Source organism: Schistocerca nitens, chromosome 2, assembly GCF_023898315.1.
Source record: "Schistocerca nitens isolate TAMUIC-IGC-003100 chromosome 2, iqSchNite1.1, whole genome shotgun sequence".
NCBI lineage: Eukaryota > Metazoa > Arthropoda > Insecta > Orthoptera > Acrididae > Schistocerca > Schistocerca nitens.
The window spans coordinates 463,869,537-463,894,363 of NC_064615.1; the positions used below are offsets into that span (position 1 = coordinate 463,869,537).

The 24,827-nt window shown below is 37.7% G+C and overlaps 1 protein-coding gene across 1 annotated transcript in view; it reads left to right on the forward strand.

The window, feature by feature from the left end:
• LOC126236355 (UPF0193 protein EVG1 homolog) overlaps positions 1–24,827 on the forward strand; it is a 333,107-nt gene that overhangs the window by 271,819 nt on the left and 36,461 nt on the right. Inside the window, exon 4 of the mRNA XM_049945586.1 lies at positions 15,691–15,831. Within this exon, the coding sequence (XP_049801543.1) occupies positions 15,729–15,831 (103 nt within the window). The 5' untranslated portion in view covers positions 15,691–15,728. The remainder of the gene's footprint in view (positions 1–15,690; positions 15,832–24,827) is intronic.

A 24,827-nucleotide genomic window follows, 5' to 3' on the forward strand; every position in this document is an offset into this window, starting at 1 on the left:
AATCTACAGAAAACCTAATGTCACTTAGCACGGATAAAGTGTATTTTCGTCCGGGAAAAAGTATATTTTTTAAACGGGATATCCAGGCAAAATCTGGGAATAATACGGGAATTTTTTTCCTTGTCCACGTATACACCCTGTCCTCCCTTTCCGCACCCCCTCTCCTTTTTCAAACCCTTTCCCTTCTCTCCTCCTCCCTATCTCCCTCTTCATCTTCACCTTTCTCTCCTCTCCCCCTCCCCCTTCCCTCTGTTAGGGTCCCCCCCCCTCCCCAGCCCTCTTCCTACATACGTTGTACCTTCTGTACTTTTCTCGAGTTGTTGTCTGACTGCAAAGTCTTCTATCCAAAGATCTGCCTTTTTACTTTACCACCTCCTTGCATCCTTCCCCACCCCCTTGCCACATCCATCAGCTCAGGGAACTGCTTTCAATAATGAAATATCAATAATTACTCTTGACATCGTCACAAGATGTGTTTGGTTGTCCATGTGTTATGTTAATGTGAATGTGCATACTGTTGCTTGAAAAAGAACTAGTGCTCAAAATCGTGGATGAATGCTGTTTTCTGTTAATATTTCTGTGCTCCACACATTGACCATCTATATGTGAATGGTTGTTCCTCCCTTGTTTTAAGTAGTGCTACAATGTTATATGTTATAATTCTGAAAAGTAAAAATATATATCCACAAGGAATTACCTGAAGAACTATGTACAGAAGATTTTACAGGATAATTATTCCAAGTAGTTCATCATAAAAAATAAAGGTATTGCACACCTGTAGAACAGAACCCTCTGATAATAAATAAAGTAAATTGCCTATTACAGATTAATATACGTAATTATTTACTTCTTTCTTAATAAAAGTCCACATTTTATGAATAAAACTCTTCTATAATGAGTAGATCATTTCTAACAAAGATTTCTTTACTTAATCTTTGAATAGAGATTCTTTGTCTCCTAAGTATCTTATTTTTTCTGAGAGAGAGTTAAAAATTTTGGTGCATGACAGTAGGGCACCTCTTTGCACCACTATCAGGTTCTTAAACTGAAAATGTGTGAAATGCTCTACTCACATTGCAGCATTCATAAAATATGTTAGATAATAGTGTTTTTTATAAAGCTGCTTATATCATGAAGATTATTAGTTGGAAAATGTTACTAACACTTGCATGTATTCCTTCTACAAGTACTAACAAACAGCTAATTTCACTTCTTCCGAAAGGTATTCTAGAATTACAAATTGAGAACTTTTTATTTCTTATGTTCAAGTATTGATTAGTAACAGCTGCATCATCACAGAGGCATATGTATACTAGCTAAAGTTGAAATGAAATGAATGACAGAATTTGAATCAGTATAATAAACTGAGTTCTAAAATGACTAGATAAACAAAATACAATTGTTACAAAATTACTATAGGCCTGTAAGCATGACAGCATGACACTAGAGGTCAATTCCACAAAAGTTACCATCGAGCACAACATGAGGTTGGCTTCAGTGAACATAAAATGTGAGAGTGAATGTAGCAGATCAAATATTCAATAACTATGAGTTCATGCTCAAAGCATAGCTTACCAAAAAGACTCAAATTTAAACAAAAGAATCAATTAAACATAATTACAAAAAAAATTATACATTCTTTGGCGTTAAATGCTTTTTTTCACTGCTTCAGAAGATTCCAGTGCATTTCTGGTTACACCTTCTTCCAGTCTCTTTTTATTGCTCTGGTGCTCCTAGGCACACAGTCTCTGTGATCATTAATTTCTGCAAACAAATACAATTGTTTTTTTGGTCTCTATTAACCACTCCAACATAAACAACATAGTATACAAAGAACCAGTACAAGAAACAATTATACATGGCTGATGCTCAAATACTCAGGTATACTACTTATATTAAATAAGCACAAATTTTATTATCATTACATAAATATGGTTTCATAGACAGTAGCTTCCTAGCAAGACAAGTTTTGATCAATTCTATCAATATGGATGCATGACATCCCTAAATGGCATTTGTGGGTAATACAGGCATTGTCAAATATTGCCTCCAAGACATAATATGAGTCAAAACAGTTTGTAAATAGCATGGTAATTTGTTAGTGTTGTCATTGATGTAAGTTATTTTCAATTTATTTGCATGATTATATATTCATTTTGACATTACATTCGCTCCTTCTGTAAAGCAGTGCATAACCCATAAAACATCAAGCTATCAAGTAGTAAAAATTTCTTATTCAATACAAGGAATCATTGTGTAGGCACATCCTTTTGTCCTTATACCCCTTTCATCTCAGTTTCTCAGTAATGTACAATTATCATCAACTGCAGTAAGGAATACTGGGCAGGCACATGCTTTTTTGCTAGTGTTCCTAACAATGATGTATAATTAAACTTCCTCTAATGATAAATTGGTATGTTCAGTGTGCAAATTATATGATTAACAATTATTAATCCAGTCAGATGTATCTCTTCAAGTGATAGCTTATACACAGATTCCATTCCACCAACTCCTTTTCTGATCCAGCAAAGTTACATTACAGCAAGGCAACAACTATCATTTGCCATAGCTCATCCAAATTAAACCTCCCTTCAAATTCCTGTAACTGTACTGTGTAAATAGCATTCATTGTGTCTGTAATACAAATATCCTTCTGACATAACATGCTGAAAGTGTATAAATCATGGATCAATAATAGACCAGTGTTTCAACACCTATGTGATCCCCCCTAAATTATTCACATGTTTTGCAATTTCAAAAAATGGAATGAAAGTGAATTTTGTGTACACAAATGCCTCTCTTTACAAACAAATGAACTCAACTGTAACTTTACAAGTATGCCACTGAGGCTATATGCCTATACCACAGTAAAATTTGAAATCGAAGTGTAGTAAAATACCATAATACACAACAAAATTCTCCAGTCATCCTGGTCCTTGACCACTAATCTTACAATACTTGAACAGTGAACAACTCATAAATAAGAAACTAAGAACATGCATGTCTGACAAGAGTATTGACTAAATGGCTTCACAAACTGCTATACCTCACATCACCCAGACAAACTTTCCTATAATTATTCAATATGTTTTTGCACAGATTCTATGTATGTAGTATAAAACATAGATAATTCCTGTTTTGTCAATAAAGGACTTTCAATAACATAATAGGCTATGTTTATTCAGTTCCATTAAAATCAGTTATTAGTACTGTATGTGGCATGAACAATATAGAACTCTTTCGTGTGAACATGTTTGAGCTCTCCTTCCCTCTTTCCTGACGAAGCAACCTTGAGTTGCAAAAGCTTGAAATTTGTGTGTGTGATTTTTATTGTTTTTATTGTCTCTATCAACGTACCAACACTTTCGTTTGGTAAGTTACAGCTTCTTTGTTTTTAGATATGTTTGGGACATTTTATAGATAAAAGCTAAATTCTTCCTAATAATCTACCAGACACTCAGCAGCATGATGGTAAGAACAGTATTGTAAAGTAATACAGATCATACACATTGTGTATCACTAACATCATTTTTCCTGTAGCAGTAGAAAAGAAATTGTGTGAAATAGCATATAAAGACAATATGTATTTATAAACTTCCTTTAAGTGAAATATGTGTGCATTAGTTGAAAACAGTGTCCATCTAATTCTTACTTATTACACCTGAACCACAAAATTATCCACAATTTGTATATAAAGTATCTAAAATAAATTTGCAGCAATATTCTCATTATAGTATAATGCCTTATATCAAAATAATTCTTCCAAAGCAGCTCCCTTATCTCTTAAGAACCCAAAGAAATATATTTTTCAGTATCAACAGTAGTTCATGTGTGTGTTTTTTCCTTAATGTTGCTAGTAAACTGACTGACTTTAACTATAAAATTCTGGGAGTATAGTTAAGTACTAACTTCAAAACAAGTCAGCACAGTTTAGTTTTAAACAATGTATGTAGAACTGAGAAGCTATGTCTGAGCAGCTGCAGGAGCTTAAAATGACTTTCATATCACTGTAGGAGTCCACCAAGGTTCGGCCTTATCACATCTGTTTATTCTTGTGATGGACACTGTCACATCAGACCTGCACATGCCACTACCATGGACATTTCACTATTCTAATGTCACATTGGCTGCATAGATCAAGTTTGATCTCCAGCACCAAACACAAGAGTAGAACAACTGTCTCACATCACATAGCCTTTGGCTTAACAAAAAGAAAACTGAGTACATGACATCAGATCCATGATAAGTTGGGACCATCAACATTGTGGGAGAAAATCTGGCAGGAGCAGAAAAATTTAAATATCTTGGTTCTACAGTCTCAAACAGTTGCTATCTTACAGATGAGGCCAATGCAAGGATGCATGCAGCCTGGATGAAGTGGCAAATTACAACAGGTGTCATCAGATTAAGGATCATGAAGTCAAAGATCTGTTGTTGTTGTGGTCTTCAGTCCTGAGACTGGTTTGATGCAGCTCTCCATGCTACTCTATCCTGTGCAAGCCTCTTCATCTCCCAGTACCTACTGCAACCTACATCCTTCTGAATCTGCCTAGTGTATTGATCTCTTGGTCTCCCTCTACGATTTTTACCCTCCACGCTGCCCTCCAATGCTAAATTTGTGATCCCTTGATGCCTCAAAACATGTCCTACCAACCGATCCCTTTTTCTAGTCAAGTTGTGTCACAAACTTCTCTTCTCCCCAATCCTATTCAATACCTCCTCATTAGTTACGTGATCTACCCACCTTATCTTCAGCATTCCTCTGTAGCACCACATTTTGAAAGCTTCTATTCTCTTCTTGTCCAAACTATTTATCATCCATGTTTCACTTCCATACATGGCTACACTCCATACAAATACTTTCAGAAACGACTTCCTGACACTTAAATCTGTACTCGACATTAACAAATTTCTCTTCTTCAGAAACGATTTCCTTGCCATTGCCAGTCTACATTTTATATCCTCTCTACTTTGACCATCATCAGTTATTTTGCTCCCTAAATAGCAAAACTCCTTTACTACTTTAAGTGTCTCATTTCCTAATCTAATCCCCTCAGCATCACCCGATTTAATTTGACCACATTCCATTATCCTCATTTTGCTTTTGTTGATGTTCATCTTATATCCTCCTTTCAAGACACTGTCCATTCCGTTCAACTGCTCTTCCAAGTCCTTTGCTGTCTCTGACAGAAATACCATGTCATCGGCGAACCTCAAAGTTTTTATTTCTTTTCCATGAATTTTAATACATACTCCAAATTTTTCTTTTGTTTCCTTTACTGCTTGCTCAATATACAGATTGAATAACATCGGGGAGAGGCTACAACCCTGTCTCACTCCTTTCCCAACCACTGCTTCCCTTTCATGCCCTTTTGACTCTTATAACTGCCATCTGGTTTCTGTATAAATTGTAAATAGCCTTTCGCTCCTTGTATTTTACCCCTGCCACCTTCAGAATTTGAAAGAGGGTATTCCACTTAACGTTGTCAAAAGCTTTCTCTAAGTCTACAAATGCTAGAAATGTAGGTTTGCCTTTTCTTAATCTTTCTTCTAAGATAAGTCGTAAGGTTAGTATTGCCTCACGTGTTCCAACATTTCTACGGAATCCAAACTGATCTTCCCTGAGGTCCGCTTCTACCAGTTTTTCCATTCGTCTGTAAAGAATTCGCGTTAGTATTTTGCAGCTGTGACTTATTAAACTGATAGTTCGGTAATTTTCACATCTGTCAACACCTGCTTTCTTTGGGATTGGAATTATTATATTCTTCTTGAAGTCTGTGGGTATTTCGCCTGTCTCATACATCTTGCTCACCAGATGGTAGAGTTTTGTCATGACTGGCTCTCCCAAGGCCATCAGTAGTTCTAGAGCACCAAGCATTGGGCACTACAAAATAGGCCTGAATGATGATTGAGGGTCATGGAGACTACGCTGCTTAGATGGACAGGTGGCATCACTCAATTGGATCCTGTTTTGAATGGCACTATTAGGAAATGCTTCCCCTTGCACTGATCCAGGAGAAAATGCAAGAAAGCCATCTACAATGATTTGGATATGTGCTGTGCACAGAGGAAGACACCATTGTAAAGGCAATATACACAGTGGAGGTCATGGGGAAGAGACCCAAGGGAGGACCCAGACAGTGATGAGACAACTCTCTGCACAATGACCAGAAGGATGTGAATCTTCATTCAGGCATGGCCCACAATCAAACGAAATGGAGACAGTGAATCTGCTCAGTTGACCCCACCACCAGGTGAAAAATCCTATAGAAGAAGAAGTGTATAAATACAGGTTACTTCACATGTACAATCCACTCCTTCAGCAAACTCTTCCAGTATCAAGTAAAATATGTTTCACCTGTGACATAACTTTCAATATTCAGTTGTAAAGTTGACAAACTCACAGAATGGAAATAAGATGAAATTAATACAGAAAGAAAATAATTGTTCAGGACACATATTGAGAATTCTTTTTTTCCAAAAAAGTTTAATCTTAGTTTGGCCATTACTTCAGATGTTTTCTCTATATTTTTGTAGATCTCCTCATTACTTCTTATTTTCCAACCAACTGCAGTTTTTATTGCACCCATTATTTTTCTAATAATACTTCTCTCCAGTCTCCAGTACCTCTAGTCTGTCCATCTTATAGTTTATCGTTAGGCATTCAGATCCATATAAACATTCTGGTTGTACCACCGTGTTGTAGTGTTTTACTTTTGTTTTTATAGGTATACATTTCTTGTTGTAAATATTTTTGGTCAAACCATATGCTCTTTCCATTTCGTTAATTCTTACATATATTGCAGATTTTTCTATTCTATTCTGTTGTATAGTCTCTCCAAGATATTTAAATTTATTTAGTCACTCTATGTTACCAATTTGTGTTTCTATGAATTTTGGCACATTTTTTTATATTTGTCATGAAAATTTTGTCTTTAATTTTTTTTTTAGCTGAAATTTTGAGACCAGTTCTGTTTGCTATTTTTTTTCCAGAAGGTTTATTTGAATAACTGCTTCTGTCTGGTTTTCTGAAAGTATTGCAAAATCATCCACAAAAGCCAAGCAGTTTACCTAGATTCCACTTGTTTTCCTTCCCAGAGTTATTGGTTCAATTTTGTGATTTTTTAGCTCCGAATTCCAGATCCCTATAATTTTTTCTAGAACACAACTAAACAGCAAAGGTGATACACCATCACATTATCTAACAACAGTTTTTATTTTAAATGGCTGTTTTTTTTTATTTAAATTTTAAATTGCTGATCCCTCAGATCCAACAAGCACCTCTGGGATCATTATTCCTCAATCAGCAACAATACATAATTGTCCATCCACTTCATTCCTACAAGTTTCAATATTCTCATATGGAAAAAAAAGTGACTATGAAAGAAAATGTTCTCTGTGCTGTTTGCACCAACCTCAGCACTGAAGCAGTGGGAACACGAACTTCCTATGATGACTTGCTGCAAGACTGACAACCAATGGATCATGCATGAACATTTGCAAATTCCAAGTGAATGCTGCTCACTGCCTGTTTACACTACCGTGAATGCTCTATTCACTGTTGCTCGTTCACTGCATTCGCTTTGGAATAAAGGCACCTTTACAATTAGGTTACAAGTTAAATCTTGAAGACTGTTAACAAAGGAAAATGAAGTAAAAGGAAGTGAAAATGTATGTGGATACAATAATTAACAGGGAGCAGGGATATTGCTCATTTGTGTTATATTAATATTTATTGTTGAAAAGCAGCTCACAATAGCATATCATTTAAATGAGTATGTACTGGTTCATAAATTATTTACAATGTTTGTGAATTATAGATCAAAGCTGTTCACAGAGTTGGTGTACTAAGCATTACCCAGTGGTATGTTTTCTTATTCATCACTAGAACCACTTGTAAACATTCATACTGCTGGTACATTATATCCCATTATTAAATGTTATATAAGAATAAACACTTGTATGTTATAAGATAACTGTATGTAGGAAAATCTCCTTGTGCATTTACCATGAATCCAAATCTTTCAGTTTTATGGAGGTATATTGTCATATGTTCCAGCAAATCTAAGCACTCACCAAAGAGCTGAGTATGTAGTACTATCACATTATTTTCTATACTTTTGCAATGCGCTCACATCAGCCAGCTGTTTTTTAGTGGCTTTATTTTAAATATGATTTAACCTGAATGCTTTCATGAATCTTAAATATTTGAAACTAATGCAAAATTTCCTAACCACAAAAAATATACATTGAACATTCAACATTCAATGACTGTGTCCTTCTTGATTTCAAACCCTTGTCTCAAGAGACATATACCTGTGGAAGACTCAGGTGCAAAACCTGTCCACAAACGACCTACCATATATGCACTGCCTACCCCATCAGGGGCACACTTACAGTATTGCTGAAAGGAGCAGTGTCATTCTACTTGGGTGTGGCTATGAATTTTTCCCGAGGGCATACAGCTTTACTGTATGATTAAATGATGATGGCGTCCTCTTGGGTAAAATATTCCGGAGGTAAAATAGTCCCCCATTTGGATCTCCGGGCAGGGACTACTCAAGAGGACATTGTTATCAGGAGAAAGAAAACTGGCATCCTACGGACCAGAGTGTGGAATGTCAGATCCCTTAATCGGGCAGGTAGGTTAGAAAATTTAAAAAGGGAAATGGATAGGTTAAAGTTAGATATAGTGGGAATTAGTGAAGTTTGGTGGCAGGAGGAACAAGACTTCTGGTCAGGTGAATACAGGATTATAAATACAAAATCAAATAAGGGTAATGCAGGAGTAGGTTTAATAGTGAATAAAAAAATAGGAGTGCTGGTTCAAGAATCATGAAAGAAGGTTGTATACATGGAAGAACCCTGGAGATACTAAAAGGTCTCAGATAGATTATATAATGGTAAGACAGAGATTTAGAACCAGATTTTAAATTGTAAGACATTTCCAGGGGCAGATGTGGACTCTGGCCACAATCTATTGGTTATGAACTGCAGATTAAAACTGAAGAAACTGCAAAAAGGTGGGAATTTAAGGAGATGGGACCTGGATAAACTGAAATAACCAGAGGTTGTACAGAGTTTCAGGGAGAGCATAAGGGAACAATTGACAGGAAAGGGGGAAAGAACTACAGTAGAAGAAGAATGGGTAGCTCTGAGGGATGAAGTAGTGAAGGCAGCAGACAATCAAGTAGGTAAAAAGACGAGGGCTAATAGAAATCCTTGGGTAACAGAAGAAATATTGAATGTAATTGATGAAAGGAGAAAATATAAAAATGCAGTAAATGAAGCAGGCAAAAAGGAATACAAACGTCTCAAAAATGAGATCAACAGGAAGTGCAAAATGGCTAAGCAGGGATGGCTAGAGGACAAATGTAAGGATGTAGAGGCTTGTCTCACTAGGGGTAAGATAGATACTGCCTACAGGAAAATTAAAGAGACCTTTGGAGAGAAGAGATCCACTTGTATGAATATCAAGAGCTCAGATGGCAACCCAGTTCTAAGCAAAGAAGGGAAGGCAGAAAGGTGGAAGGAGTATATAGAGGGTTTATACAAGGGCGATGTACTTGAGGACAATATTATGGAAATGGAAGAAGATGTAGAACTACTGATGGCCTAGGGAGAGCCAGTCATGACAAAACTCTACCATCTGGTGAGCAAGATGTATGAGACAGGCGAAATACCCTCAGACTTCAAGAAGAATATAATAATTCCAATCCCAAAGAAAGCAGGTGTTGACAAATGTGAAAATTACCAAACTATCAGTTTAATAAGTCACAGCTGCAAAATACTAACGGGAATTCTTTACAGACAAATGGAAACACTGGTAGAAGCCGACCTCGGGGAAGATCAGTTTGGATTCCGTAGAAATATTGGAACACATGAGGCAATACTGACCCTATGACTTATCTTAGAAGAAAGATTAATGAAAGGCAAACCTACATTTCTAGCATTTGTGGACTTAGAGAAACCTTTTGACAATGTTGCATGGAATACTCTCTTTCAAATTCTGAAGGTGGTAGGGGTAAAACACAGGGAGCAAAAGGCAATTTACAATTTGTACAGAAAGCAGATGGCAGTTATAAGAGTCGATGGGTATGAAAGGGAGGCAGTGGTTGGGAAGGATGTGAGATAGGGTTGTAGCCTCTCCCCGATGCTATTCAATCTGTATATTGAGCAAGCAGTAAAGGAAACAAAAGAAAAGTTCGGAGTAGGTATTAAAATCCATGGAGAAGAAATAAAACTTTGAGGTTCGCCGATGACATTGTAATTCTGTCAGAGACAGCAAAGGACTTGGAAGAGCAGTTGAGCGGAATTGACAGTGTCTTGAAAGGAGGGTGTAAGATGAACATCAACAAAAGCAAAACGAGGATAATGGAATGTAGTTGAATTAAGTCAGGTGATGCTGCGGGAATTAGATTAGGAAATGAGACACTTACAGTAGTAAAGGAGTTTTGCTATTTGGGGAGCAAAATAACTGATGATGGTCAAAGTAGAGAGGATATAAAATGTAGACTGGCAATGGGAAGGAAAGCATCTCTGAAGAAGAGAAATTTGTGAACATCGAGTATTGATTTAAGTGTCAATGATAAATAGTTTAGACAAGAAGAGAATAGAAGCTTTCGAAAGGTGGTGGTACAGAAGAATGCTGAAGATTAGATGGGTAGATCACATAACTAATGAGGGGGTATTGAACAGAATTGGGGAGAAGAGGAGTTTGTGGCACAACTTGACTAGAAGAAGGGATCGGTTGGTAGGATATGTTCTAAGACATCAAGGGATCACCAGTTTAGTACTGGAGGGCAGCATGGAGGGTAAAAATCGTAGAGGGAGACCAAGAGATGAATACACTAAGCAGATTCTGAAGGATGTAGGCTGCAGTAGGTACTGGGAGATGAAGAGGCTTGCACAGGATAGAGTAGCATGGAGAGCTGCATCAAACCAGTCTCAGGACTGAAGACCACTACTACTACTACTACATCGCTATGAACAAATTGTCCACCTAGATGTATTCCAAAATGTGTCCACTACTATCCTAAAGATATTTATCAGAATATTAATTTCAAACCTGAGAACATCTTAGCTAATGATGAAAGTGCTAATGTAGTGCTTTAATTTATTTGTAGAGTGGTATATTTACAGACACCATAAACAGCATATTTTACTTAGGTCAATCAGGGAATGATTTTCAATCTGGGAATTTGTTGTGTGACTTAAGATGCATGGTACAGTTCTGTTTCGGATTACTTCAAGATTTAAGTATATCTCAAATAATTCATGAAAATCCATCGTAGTATTGAATCCAAAACAAAATCCAAAGAACAACTGGGATATTTGTTACATGTGCTTGAACTATTTATAAAATTTCTTGTAATACAAGCATAATTATTTGTCAATGTGTTTAGTTACCATTTAAACTATTAATTTATGAAGCGTTACAAACTTTTTGCAGTGTTTTTGCATGACTTGATTTCAGTATTAATGTTCAAAAGTATAGCTGTTTGTGAACATCCATAATAACTAATGAATTACATAAAGGTGGGTAAATTTGAAAGTTTGGTTTTCATATATATTTGGTTTCACATATAAATCCATTCCAAATTTGATATTAACATTTTCACTGGGTTTATACAACATTCTTTACATTTTTACATATACATTTTTCTAATGTCTTTTCACTGTTCTTAAAAGTTTATCATAAGTTATCAAAACAGTTTGTATCATTTTTTATGAGTAACTATTTCGAACTTCCTTCAATAAAATTTTTCGGGATTGTGACCGCATTGTCAATATATATAAAACTACCATTGTGACTGCATTGTCAATATATATAAAACTACTGATGTTTCAGTCCCTGTTGCAACAGTTTTACATATATTGACAATGCAGTCACAATCCCAGAAATATTTTATTGAATGTGACAATGGCCGCGGAAGCCTCTGTTTATATCTTGAACTACACTCCTGGAAATGGAAAAAAGAACACATTGACACCGGTGTGTCAGACCCACCATACTTTCTCCGGACACTGCGAGAGGGCTGTACAAGCAATGATCACACGCACGGCACAGCGGACACACCAGGAACCGCGGTGTTGGCCGTCGAATGGCGCTAGCTGCGCAGCATTTGTGCACCGCCGCCGTCAGTGTCAGCCAGTTTGCCGTGGCATACGGAGCTCCATCGCAGTCTTTAACACTGGTAGCATGCCGCGACAGCGTGGACGTGAACCGTATGTGCAGTTGACGGACTTTGAGCGAGGGCGTATAGTGGGCATGCGGGAGGCCGGGTGGACGTACCGCCGAATTGCTCAACACGTGGTGCGTGAGGTTTCCACAGTACATCGATGTTGTCGCCAGTGGTCGGCGGAAGGTGCACGTGCCCGTCGACCTGGGACCGGACCGCACCGACGCACGGATGCACGCCAAGACCGTAGGATCCTACGCAGTGCCGTAGGGGACCGCACCGCCACTTCCCAGCAAATTAGGGACACTGTTGCTCCTGGGGTATCGGCGAGGACCATTCGCAACCATCTCCATGAAGCTGGGCTACGGTCCCGCACACCGTTAGGCCGTCTTCCGCTCACGCCCGAACATCGTGCAGCCCGCCTCCAGTGGTGTCGCGACAGGCGTGAATGGAGGAACGAATGGAAACGTGTCGTCTTCAGCGATGAGAGTCGCTTCTGCCTTGGTGCCAATGATGGTCGTATGCGTGTTTGGCGCCGTGCAGGTGAGCGCCACAATCAGGACTGCATACGACCGAGGCACACAGGGCCAACACCCGGCATCATGGTGTGGGGAGCGATCTCCTACACTGGCCGTACACCACTGGTGATCGTCGAGGGGACACTGAATAGTGCACGGTACATCCAAACCGTCATCGAACCCATCGTTCTACCATTCCTAGACCGGCAAGGGAACGTGCTGTTCCAACAGGACAATGCACGTCCGCATGTATCCCGTGCCACCCAACGTGCTCTAGAAGATGTAAGTCAACTACCCTGGCCAACAAGATCTCCGGATCTGTCCCCCATTGAGCATGTTTGGGACTGGATGAAGCGTCGTCTCACGCGGTCTGCACGTCCAGCATGAACGCTGGTCCAACTGAGGCGCCAGGTGGAAATGGCATGGCAAGCCGTTCCACAGGACTACATCCAGCATCTCTACGATCGTCTCCATGGGAGAATAGCAGCCTGCATTTCTGCGAAAGGTGGATATACACTGTACTAGTGCCGACATTGTGCATGCTCTGTTGTCTGTGTCTATGTGCCTGTGGTTCTGTCAGTGTGATCATGTGATGTATCTGACCCCAGGAATGTGTCAATAAAGTTTCCCCTTCCTGGGACAATGAATTCACGGTGTTCTTATTTCAATTTCCAGGAGTGTATATTTGTTATAAGAACTGAAATTAACACAAAATAAATTTCATTAGATTTGCATTATGTAGTATATTATAAGCTCTCTAAGACAGTTATATTACAATTTCCATCATCAAACTGTCGTCAAAGGCCAGGTATCAGTTGTGGAGCATATGGTGTGCTGTGTCCCTTGTGATTTTGCATTTAGTAATCTACCTGCTCTGAACTTTGAGTAGCTTGATTTGTTTCCTTTTTGGTAATAAAATTATCCTCTTATATCAGTGAAGTGTTTTTTTCATAAGTTTTCAAGGTCTTCTGCCAGTTTCATCAGAGAACACGATACTGCCAAGAATTAATTATTTTCACATGTAGAACAAAATTCTGCAAATGTTGAGTCAGGCAGCAGATCAACAGAATCCATAGATAAAATTTATTCTTGACAGTTGATAATTCAATAGTTAAGATTTATCTTTGACAAGTATTATGTTTCTACCATACTGACTTTTCATGGTACTTATGTCATTCTCTGACGCCCAACCTGAAAGTTCGTAAAACTCAGAAGAGCCAGAAGCATCTCTGGCTCCATTGAAATTATGGACAAAATGCCGAAGTTTTATGAACCATGACCTTTCAACTTAGAAGGTTTACAATAATTTAGTTTAAATTATGCAAACAGCGTTTTTCATTTTAACTTTAATCTATTCATTGTAGTGCTTACAAAAAGAAAATTACATAAACATGTGTGTTGCATCATTATGGTTTACAAACCATTTGCTTGCTTCACCTGAGGTATTAGATAGCAACAGCATGTGAGTAATAAAAAGAAGGCACAAGGAGTCCCTCACCACATTTTTCTGTCTGTGTGTGAAGGCTTATCTCAGGAACTGCTGTAGGTATTTTGACACAGTTTTCACTAAGAAACAGACTGAATCATTAATAAGGTTTGTTTACACCATTTTTAAATATTTCATGCAAATTGGCTGAAATATGATGTATTAAAGTATCCTGCAGCATTTTTCTATCGATTTGTAACACTGCTCTGGACAAAATTCAAGTTTCAGTGGCATATCTCCCATATTCAGATTTGTGTCATTTGAATGCATTTTCATAAGATGACTTGTTCAGTTTACTAATCTAACATTTATTTCAGTGTGTAATAGCTCTATTATCTTTTTCTGGGTGACGAGTTTGGCTCAGTTTTTTCAGGCATAAAGAGTTTGTAATCACTTTAAAGTGGATCATGCAGGTAGCACTGAATGACATAAATTTCTTTTGAGCTTCTCTGTTGTGTATTTTTTGCTTTCACAATAACTTTCTCAGTCACAATACATTTTGTCTTCACAACAATTATATTACAGAAAATAATCACAGCTTGCTACCACCATCTGACACATACTACATACAGCAACTGTCAACTGTGCTTACACCAAGCATTGCACGAACATAAATATCAACCAACAATACATTTCTTACAGTAGTTATTACAGCACAGTTTATTGCACAAATAGTCATAATAGCAAAACAGAGAGTAATAACATTCATATTATTAATAACCAAATTACTTGATTCAGTTTCTATAAATTTTATGAACAAAAAATTTAAAAGTTGTAGTTTAGATTTACATAATTACTTTTCCAATTTACTTATTATCAAAATCATTTAATCCAAAATAAATGAATGCAGGATATCAAATTTACATTGCTCATACTTGAAAATTAATTTATCTACATATTTGCTACTGTTGTTGCCAATACCCAGTGGTTCCTGTAGAATTGATATAAGACAGCAGACTTGATCACATCACAGCATGTCAGGAACTACTATACTGAATTTGACACAGTTTTCACTAATAAATAGACTGATTTATGAGAAAGGTTTGTGTAGGCCTATACATATTATAAATGTTTCATGCCAGTTGGCATGACTATAATGAATTAAAGTTCCCCACTGCATTGCATTTTTTGGCTGTGTGTGAAAGCTAATCTAAGGAACTAATGTAGTGATTTTGATAGTTTTCACTAACAGATGGAGTGATTCATGAGGAAGGTTTGCATATATAATTTACAAGCTGTCCAGCAATAGATACTTAGTACTATCAGTGGAAAGATTGGGCAAGGTGCTGGTAAAGTAATGTAAAAGTAATTCCCATGATTATGAATGTGAGTAGAGTAGCAGCACCTGTAATTTGTTTTTAGCATGTCTACAGAAATACCTGCAATGACTGCTCCTGTCTGTTAATGTATAATTTGATTTGCATCACTTCTCTTAATGCTCTCCTTCATGATGTGATTAATGGAAAACAATGCATCAGTAAAAGCATGAAACAATCATTTACAGTGGACAGAACAAAGGAAATAGAAAAATTTCAGTCTCTCATGGCTCATGGGAAACAATCAACTTCAACAGTCCAATCAAAGGAAGAAGGGGATATTGCAAAACCAGCCAAGAAAACTGAAGAATCTGATAGATTCCAAGAATGTAAGTTTTTATCAGTTCTTATTTTTCTAATAAAGGTATTAATAGGAAAAACAAGGAAGAATTGTATACGCTGAGAATACTTCATGGCTATTAATTCATGTCACTCACTTTGTGTTTGACCACCATCACCTGCCGGGTATGATGAATGTAAGTAATTTAAAGTAAAGCAACATATGTTGTTCCAAGTCAACTAAAATGGTTAGGCAAATTCTAAAAGTCTCTATTAGTCACAGAATGTTCCTGTCTACCCCTCACCTCCCCTCTCAACGCATCGAGTTGCTGGATATGAAAATTAAGAACTAAGAATATCAAAAGAAGACCTATTTATATGCTCTAGTTTTTGTCTAAGTTCCAAATACATAAAATCTTTGTCACCATCTTTAAGAATACACATTCATCTACCGCAGATACTTAACAAAACAAGTTACTTTAGCACTGATTTTTTTCCTCCTTTTAAAACATCTGTTCAAATTTAATCTTTTTCTTTTCTTTATTTTTCTTCTTTTTGAATTAGTTCATAAAAATTTGCTCTTGGAAATTCCTTCTACCTGTAATTTATGTGAATTTATTACATATTACAAATTTTTAATGATGTTACAATCATGAAACATGCTGTATTTATAGCTAAACAGCAACTTTAAGGACATTTACCTGGTTTTAAACATCCCCCCTAGCTCCTAAATTTCCTTGCAGATGAAACTCCCAACTAACATCTTTCTCTTCAATGCACCGACATTTTCCTGTACCACAACAGTTTGGCCCTCTGTAACTAAGCTCTTCATTTCCACATACTTTTCTAACTTAATCTTGTTTTCAAACTAACACATAATCATATAATCTTTACTTCTGAACATGGTAAGACCAGTTAACTATAAATTTAACAGTTCTCTTTATGGTCATTTCCCTCCTAGTCTCTAATAAAGAACTGGGCCATGTGATAGATGAAGTCTAATAATTTGTACACTATGTACCATGAACTGTTCTTGTTGTTCGTGACATAAATAATGACGACTTTTACTGGTACTTAATCTGTGAAAAATCTGCTATTATTATTTTACAGTTATAAATTCCTCTTGTACTACCCATCTAATAAGAGAATAATAAATGAATATATTATTTTTTTGCTGTATCTATTCTTTGATCAAATCAAAAAGAAAACCATTATTATTTAAATTTGAATAATACCAAAATCATTTTCTCATATTTAAAGTTTAGGAGAAAGGTAAATTAATCCTTTTATTGAAGTTTTCTATTAAATAGTTATCAGCCTTTTAGTACATAAATAAATAATAAATAAGTATAATACCACACAGTAAACATAAATTAATGTAGATCTCCTTCAGCTGTTTACTCTTAATAAACTCAAATATATTGATTATAGACTCTATAACACTACACCTTTGATCAGTTTGCATGTTCTTCATGTTCTGCAGGTCCTATCATGATGTAACAAGATACCGAAACATTCCTGTTCTCATATAAGACATAAATTAAAACTTTAGTTCACATGTTGCATTGTAGTTTTAGCCACATAACATTTCTGAGTCTGTAAATGAGGTTCACTTCCCTGAAGGGTACCAGGAGTTCGTATTCTCTGTATGCTGATAACACTTACATGTGTTATGTGTATATGTTTACTCATAAACAGTGTCGAAGTTTTAGCTCTATGCTGTGTCACTATTCTACTGTCACACATGCCCCATTCCACAGTAGCGACCCCAATAAAATTTGCACCACAATTTTACTGTTAAGTAGAAAATCTGTCATGCTAATTATGCCATTGAGAATGCTGCCATTACAAAAGGTACAACCTCACCATTTCTTCATCAATGTCAACAATGTCTGTGAAGAAGTGCTTGTGAATCCTATGAAGAAACTGTGTGCAAAATTGTTAAATATCTGCCAAGGCTTGGACAATACTACAGTGCTGAACAACATAGTGACAATGTCTTCATTGTTTGCCACATCTTTGGACCAAGCTCACATCGCTGCTGATGTGAAGCAGCAAACTGTGCCACAAAGAGTGTCAACTTTACTGGGTGACTTCATGGTAAACATTCCAGATTTGACACCAAGTGAATCTATTCCTGGTATTTCAGGCAAAGTGGAGCAGAGAGTCACAAACAGTGGCCACCCACCTCCATAATAAATGTTAATCTAAGTGCCTTCAACTATTGCACAGGATAAAACATTGCGTGTTACAGTGCTAGTGCTTATGAGCATTATGACACCCGCATTAACGACATGAACCATACGGACACCTTCCACAGTGCTGTTATGGCTGAACAACAGTGGCATGCACCATACCAGTCCATTATCTGTTTTGTCTCTCATCTGACAATGAACCATGGGCTCAAGGTAACATCACCTTGCAGTACCTGTGCATTCTGATTTTTGAAATCTTATTCTGACCATAGCGACTAAATGCAAGATCTGTGAGAGATATGACATCTCTGTTATCCCAGCCACAAATAGTCATGCTGGGCATCATAATTGACTTGCTTCTGGTCCAGAACTGTAATTCGCAATTTCATCACCCGCACCTAGCACCAAAACCAAATATGGACTCCGATAACACATTCTTCATGGCCTTGCCTTGGCCATGTCAGAAACCACTGTCTCTTGGTTTGAGTGATGTCATACCCACATCAGCTGCACTGCGAATGACTGTAAGTTGGCACAAACTCGATGAAACCAGACATTCCTCTACATGCTGTACGGACTAAAAATTATGGCGCAGACATGGCAAAGAATTATTGATTGCATACTGATCAATTTACCTTTTTGTTACACCTATCTTGATGATGTCATAATTTTTTTGCAAAATGAGCAAGACCATGATGACCACCTGCAAATCATGTTTGATAAGCTGGCCTCTCACAGAGTCATGATAAATAATGACAAGTGACAACTTCAGAAATCCCATGTGACCTTCCATGTTGATGCATCTGGGGTACATCCTTCTCCTGGGAAACTCACCAGAAGTTACACGGCATGACTCACCCCCCATTTTTCAGCAGATGGTACACTCACCAGTCACCACCCTGGCTTATACTGCTGCCAAACCCGCAACGCCTCCTTGCCTCCAGTGGGCACAACAGTGCAAAGCAACACCGATAACATGCCTCCCTCTTCAAACGCTGCTGCCAAGCCAGCAACAATTAAAGACACTGCCAAGACTACTTCCTTATCTGCTAATGTTATCAGTGGCAACCCTTTAGTCGCACCACAGACGTTGCTCTTTGGGCATGCTGTACACCCCCCGGCGCACCATGCTGACTATGACGTGCGTTCCATCACATTCACTGTCACACAGGTGCCTACATCACTTTGGACAGATGACACCCTGTTGCAGTCTCTCCTCATGTGCTCCACGATAATGGGGGTGGGGGGTTCTGTGGCAGCTCTGAATTTTTAAATGGGGATTGCTGCCCCATGAGGGAGTGAGAGTTGGTACACTCTTTACACTGATAATGCTTACATGTGTTATGTATAAGTGCTTACTAATAACTAGTGTGGAAATTGTATCTCTATGCTGTGTCACTATTCTGCCATCATGCTGCTGGTACCCCATTCCATATACTAAATACTGAAAACAAGTTTGTTTCAAATGACAAAAACAAGTTTTGGGGAAGGAAACAATTCTTTAATGGATCTATATTTGTTGAATTGGAAGTATCCCAGATTGTTGATTAAGTTTGCACATCATTCTTATTCACTGAACATGCCCTAGGTTTGTTTATTTTTGGAATATGCTGCATTCTTACATAAACATCATTTTTTTTACTTTTTTAAAATAGAAATCCAACACACCTTATCCTTTAATTTTCTTCATTTAATCATAAAGAAACTGAGTGGTTTGGCCTAACAGCAGCACTTGTGTAGAGTTTTGACATTGCATTCAATTATCTGTATTACTACAATTTATGTTGTACATAACCTATAATGAAAAGAGATTAACACAAATAATTTCACATGTGACAATGAGGTCAAGAAGAGCTATAAATATGTTTTCAACTAACAGTTTGGTCTGTTGCAGAACTATTCTGTTCTGAACTTTGTAAAATACTGTATATCTATTCAACAATTACTATTACAATATGCAATTCTTCATCAAAAATAAATTTATACTTTATTTGCCTACAATAATACTACCTCTAATGGCAAATTCCAATACTTACTGAAGACTGGTAAATTGAAAATTGTTTGAATTAAGAACAGTCAGTTCCATCATGTTGTAAGATTTTAGTAAATTTCTTTCATCAGTAGGCTGATTATACTCCTTGTGCCATTATACAATGATTAGTGTAAGTTTAAAATTAATGTGTGACTATACTTATATGTTTACATAACAAAATTATCATATATCATGCTATTTAGTAACCAGGTGGAACATGTAGTAAGATAGGAGATTTTGATCTGTTACATTACAATATACATCAACAAAGTGAAGTAAATTTTAGAAGCTGTACAATACAAAAATTTACTGCTTCTTCAGTTACATTGAATAGCTGCTGTTTTATCTTATACTGCTTGAGCACTTACCTTTAACATACAGGAACAGTTATCTGTGTTCTAGGAGAATAAAAACCTGTTTCCAGTAAGCTTCCAATTTGTCATGGAGCTAACTAGAATACTGAATCCTTGAAACTAGGGTTGCAGTTTTAGCATAACTACTTTATTAACAATACTTAAATATACATAAACATGAAAGAACATGAATAACTTGTGAACATTAAAAATGAAGGAAAATAAATAGGAGAACAGAGAGTAAACAGGAGTCAGAGATTATGCTGCAATGATTTTGTCTTCATAGCACTTCATGAGTACCCCTACCCCCCCCCCCCCCACCACCCACCCCCCCACCCCCAGTGCTAATGGTATTTTCTAGTAAAACGGATGTGACATCCATATCAGATGAGGGCAGATGGTGGGAGAGGGACTTCTGCTAAGTCTGCTGTAGATTTGTTGGACATTTTGTCCAGCATCCACTGTGGCTTGACCGGTTTGAGGTGCTAGCACAGGAGGTGAAGAAAGCAGGTTTAAAGTGATTAATGGAACTCATAGTTGAGATACTTTAAATGTCTTACATCTCATATAATGACTGTATATGGTTCATCACACAATGGCTGCAGAGGCTTTTGCACAGCATCATGTGTGACAAAAACTTGATTAGATTTCCAGAGATCAGTGAAAGTGAAAGGTCAGGAGTATGCTGCTCTCTGATTGCAACTGGACTTTGTTGGCAAATGTGTGAACATAGCTTTTGAACAAAGTCTGGTGCCTCAACAAGGTCATTAGGCATGTTGCCAAAGAATTCACCAGGCAATCAAACTGTTTTACCAGAAACCAGTTTCTTTCTGTAGCATTAAGATCTTTGTTGATAGAAGCATGGAGATCCAGAAGGACAATTGGTAGAGCTTTTGTCCAATCTTGTGATCCATTACATCATAGGGAAACTTTTAATTGGTGATATAAATTCTCAACTATGCCATTTGCTGCTGAATGATGTGCTGCACTTTGAATATGCTTCAAGCCTAATATACCAGCAAGTGACTAGAAGAGTCATGATTAAAATTGCCTGCCTTGGTCAGTGGTGATACAGAGAACCACTCCAAAATGAGCAACCCATCTGTGAAAGAATGTAGTTGCAACTATTTCAGCAGTGGCACCAACCATCAAAAAAACTTTAGGCCAATAAGTGAAGTAGTCAATGCTAGTTAGGCAGTAGGCATATCCTTCAGATGGTGGTAAAAGCTCTACAATGTCCATGTGCACATGTTTGAGGTTCAAATGGCTCTGAGCACTATGGGACTTAACATCTGACATCATCAGTCCCCTAGAACTTAGAACTACTTAAACCTAACTAGCCTAAGGACATCACACACATCCATGTCCGAGGCAGGATTCGAACCTGTGACCATAGCGGTCGCACGGTTCCAGATTGAAGTGCCTATAACCACTCAGCCAAACAGGCCGGCTGCACATGTTTGAATAAATTGGTTAGGTGGAACAGATGTACCAAGGGATGCTTTGACATAACAGGTGATCTTATTATGTTGATGTGCCACATACTGTTGCACGAAAGCTTTGCAGTCTCTGTCCATATTTACCCACACAAAAACTTGCTTAACCAGCCTCGCCATACTCCGGACCCCAGGGTGGGACAAATCATGCAGTGACAAGATTTCCTGATGATGAAAATTTACTGTTCCAAACAGGCCTGAATTTGATGTAGAAACATCAAAATACAACAACATGTTTGAATAAGGTATCTGGATGCAATGAAGCTGTAGGCCAGATGGATGTACAAGTAATTTTTGCAGTTCACTGTCATGTTGTTGGGCCAAGGTAAATGCTTTGCAGTTGACACTGCCCAGTACTGCATACATGGAAGAGGGTGTCTGCTAGTGTATTGAGTTCCCTATCAATATGGACAACATGTGTCATGAATTGCTCTATGTAGTCCAAGCATCACAGATAATATGGTGATGCTATGTCTTGTCTGTGATGAAAAGCATAAATAGTGGCTTTTGACCAGTGACCAGTGTAAACAGTCAGCCTTCATGCATATGTTGAAATTTCTTTATGGAAGCATAACCTGCAATAACTCACAGTCATATAGTGGCCAGTTCTGCTTTTACAGAGAGAGTTTCTGGCTGAAGAATGCTGGGAGCTGCCAGTGTTGATCTATTTGTTGTTGTAGTGTAGCACCTGTAGCTGTTGCTAAGAGTGCAGCCTCTGTGATACCAGTCTTCACATTGTTAAAGTCAGTTTCTACTTCGCTATTCCACTGTAATTTGTCACTTGGTTCTGGTGAACCTCATAAGAAGTGTTTCAGTGGAGCAGCTAGCAGTGCATGGTTGTGCATAAAATGGTTTTAAAAGTTAGCGAGACCGAGAAATCTTCACAACTCATGGACTGTCATTGGCTGTGGTAAGTTGTTTATGGCTTCCACCCTCTCTTGTAGTTGCCAAATTCCTTGGGTATTAATTGTATGAGAGAGAAATCGAACTTCAGGTGCTCCAAACATGCATTTTGATTGATTGATGAGCGAACCATGTGAACAGATGTGAGTAAAGATTTGATATAAAAATTCCAGAGCTGGACATAACTAAAACATTGTCAGTATAGATGTAGCATAAAACACTGTCAGTACAGATGTAGCATAAGTCAAGATCACTTATGACTTCATCCATAAAATGCTGGAATGTTTAGACAGTGTTGCATATTCCAAAATACATCCTGGTGGACTTGAATAGGCTAATAGGATACAGACAGTGGTCTTAGGTATGTCTTCTGGAGCAATGGGTATTTGGCAGAAAGCACATAACAAGTCTACTGTTGAGGAGTCGTGTTAACCATGGATACTAATGAGAAGTCTTCAACATGCAGAAAAGGGTACCATTTGGGGATTGTTCTGGCATTAAATTGTTGGTAACCACTGCATGGTCACCATCTATTGGTTTTATTTGTAACTATGTGGAGAGGTGACACCCAGGTGCTGTCTGACAGCTCTTGGGACCATATAAAAGAAAATTATTTCTTCACTAGTTTGTTTTGCAGGTGGTAGTTGATGAAGTTGAGTGGGAATCAGTGGTCCTGGCATGGTTAGAGTATAATGTGTTGTTGAGTGCTGTACATGTGCTTATGTGGGTAGCTATTGAGTTATCTCTAGGAAATATTTAAAGAGTTCTAAATACTAAGAGACGCCAGTGATCACGTGTATGGCAGTGCTGTCTACACAGCATAAACATCTATGGTCAGCTAAGTTAGGGGTTGTATCAAGAAGGTGGCAGTGATATAGGTCTGTTAGCAGGCTGTACAATCATAAAAAGTCTTCTCCAAGGATGGGGTATACTTCATCTGCCACAATGAATTGCTACACAAACTCACAATGATGTCTTAAATTCAATGAAGGTATTACACACCCATATGTCTTAGCTGTGAAACCACTGGCAGCATACAGGTGACAGTAATCACTGCTACAGTGAGGCAGTCGAAAAGACGGGTATACAAATACGTCAGCACCTGTTTCCTCTAAAAACTACAATTTTGTACAATGTTCCATAACAAAAAGTCAACAGCTGCCATCTAGGAAGCCTGTTGCCATAATTACTAACTTCCAGAGACATTTTCCATCTCATATCTCATATGGGGAAGAGCATTTTTCAGCTAGTTTACGCCTGTTGTAATACAACGCATTGAATAAAAGAAAAATGACATTCAAAACATTTAATAAACATTTAAAGTAGTAAAGGAGTTTTGCTATTTGGGGGGGGGGGGGGGGGGCAAAATAACTGATGATGGTTGAAGTAGCGAGGATATAAAATGTAGGAAAGTATTTCTGAAGAAGAGAAATTTGTTAACATCGAGTATAGATTTAAGTGTCAGGAAGCCATTTCTGAAAGTATTTGTATGGAGTGTAGCCATGTATGGAAGTGAAACATGGACGATAAATAGTTTGGACAAGAAGAGAATAGAAGCTTTCGAAATGTGGTGCTACACAAGAATGCTGAAGATTAGATGGGTAGATCACATAACTAATGAGGAAGTATTGAATAGGATTGGGGAGAAGAGACATTTGTGGCACAACTTGAATAGAAGAAGGGCTCGGTTGGTAGGACATGTTCTGAGGCAGCGTGGAGGGTAAAAATCGTAGAGGGAGACCAAGAGGTAAATACACTAAGCAGATTCAGAAGGATGTAGGCTGCAGGAGTTACTGGGAGATGAAGAAGCTTGCACAGGATAGAGTAGCATGGAGAGCTGCATCGATGTTAACAAATTTCTCTTCTTCAGAAACGATTTCCTTGCCATTGCCATTCTACATTTTATATCCTCTCTACTTCGACCATCATCAGTTATTTTACTCCCTAAATAGCAAAACTCCTTTACTACTTTGTCTCATTTCCTAATCTAATCCCCTCAGCATCATCTGATTTAATTTGACTACATTCCATTATCCTAGTTTTGCTTTTGTTCATGTTCATCTTATA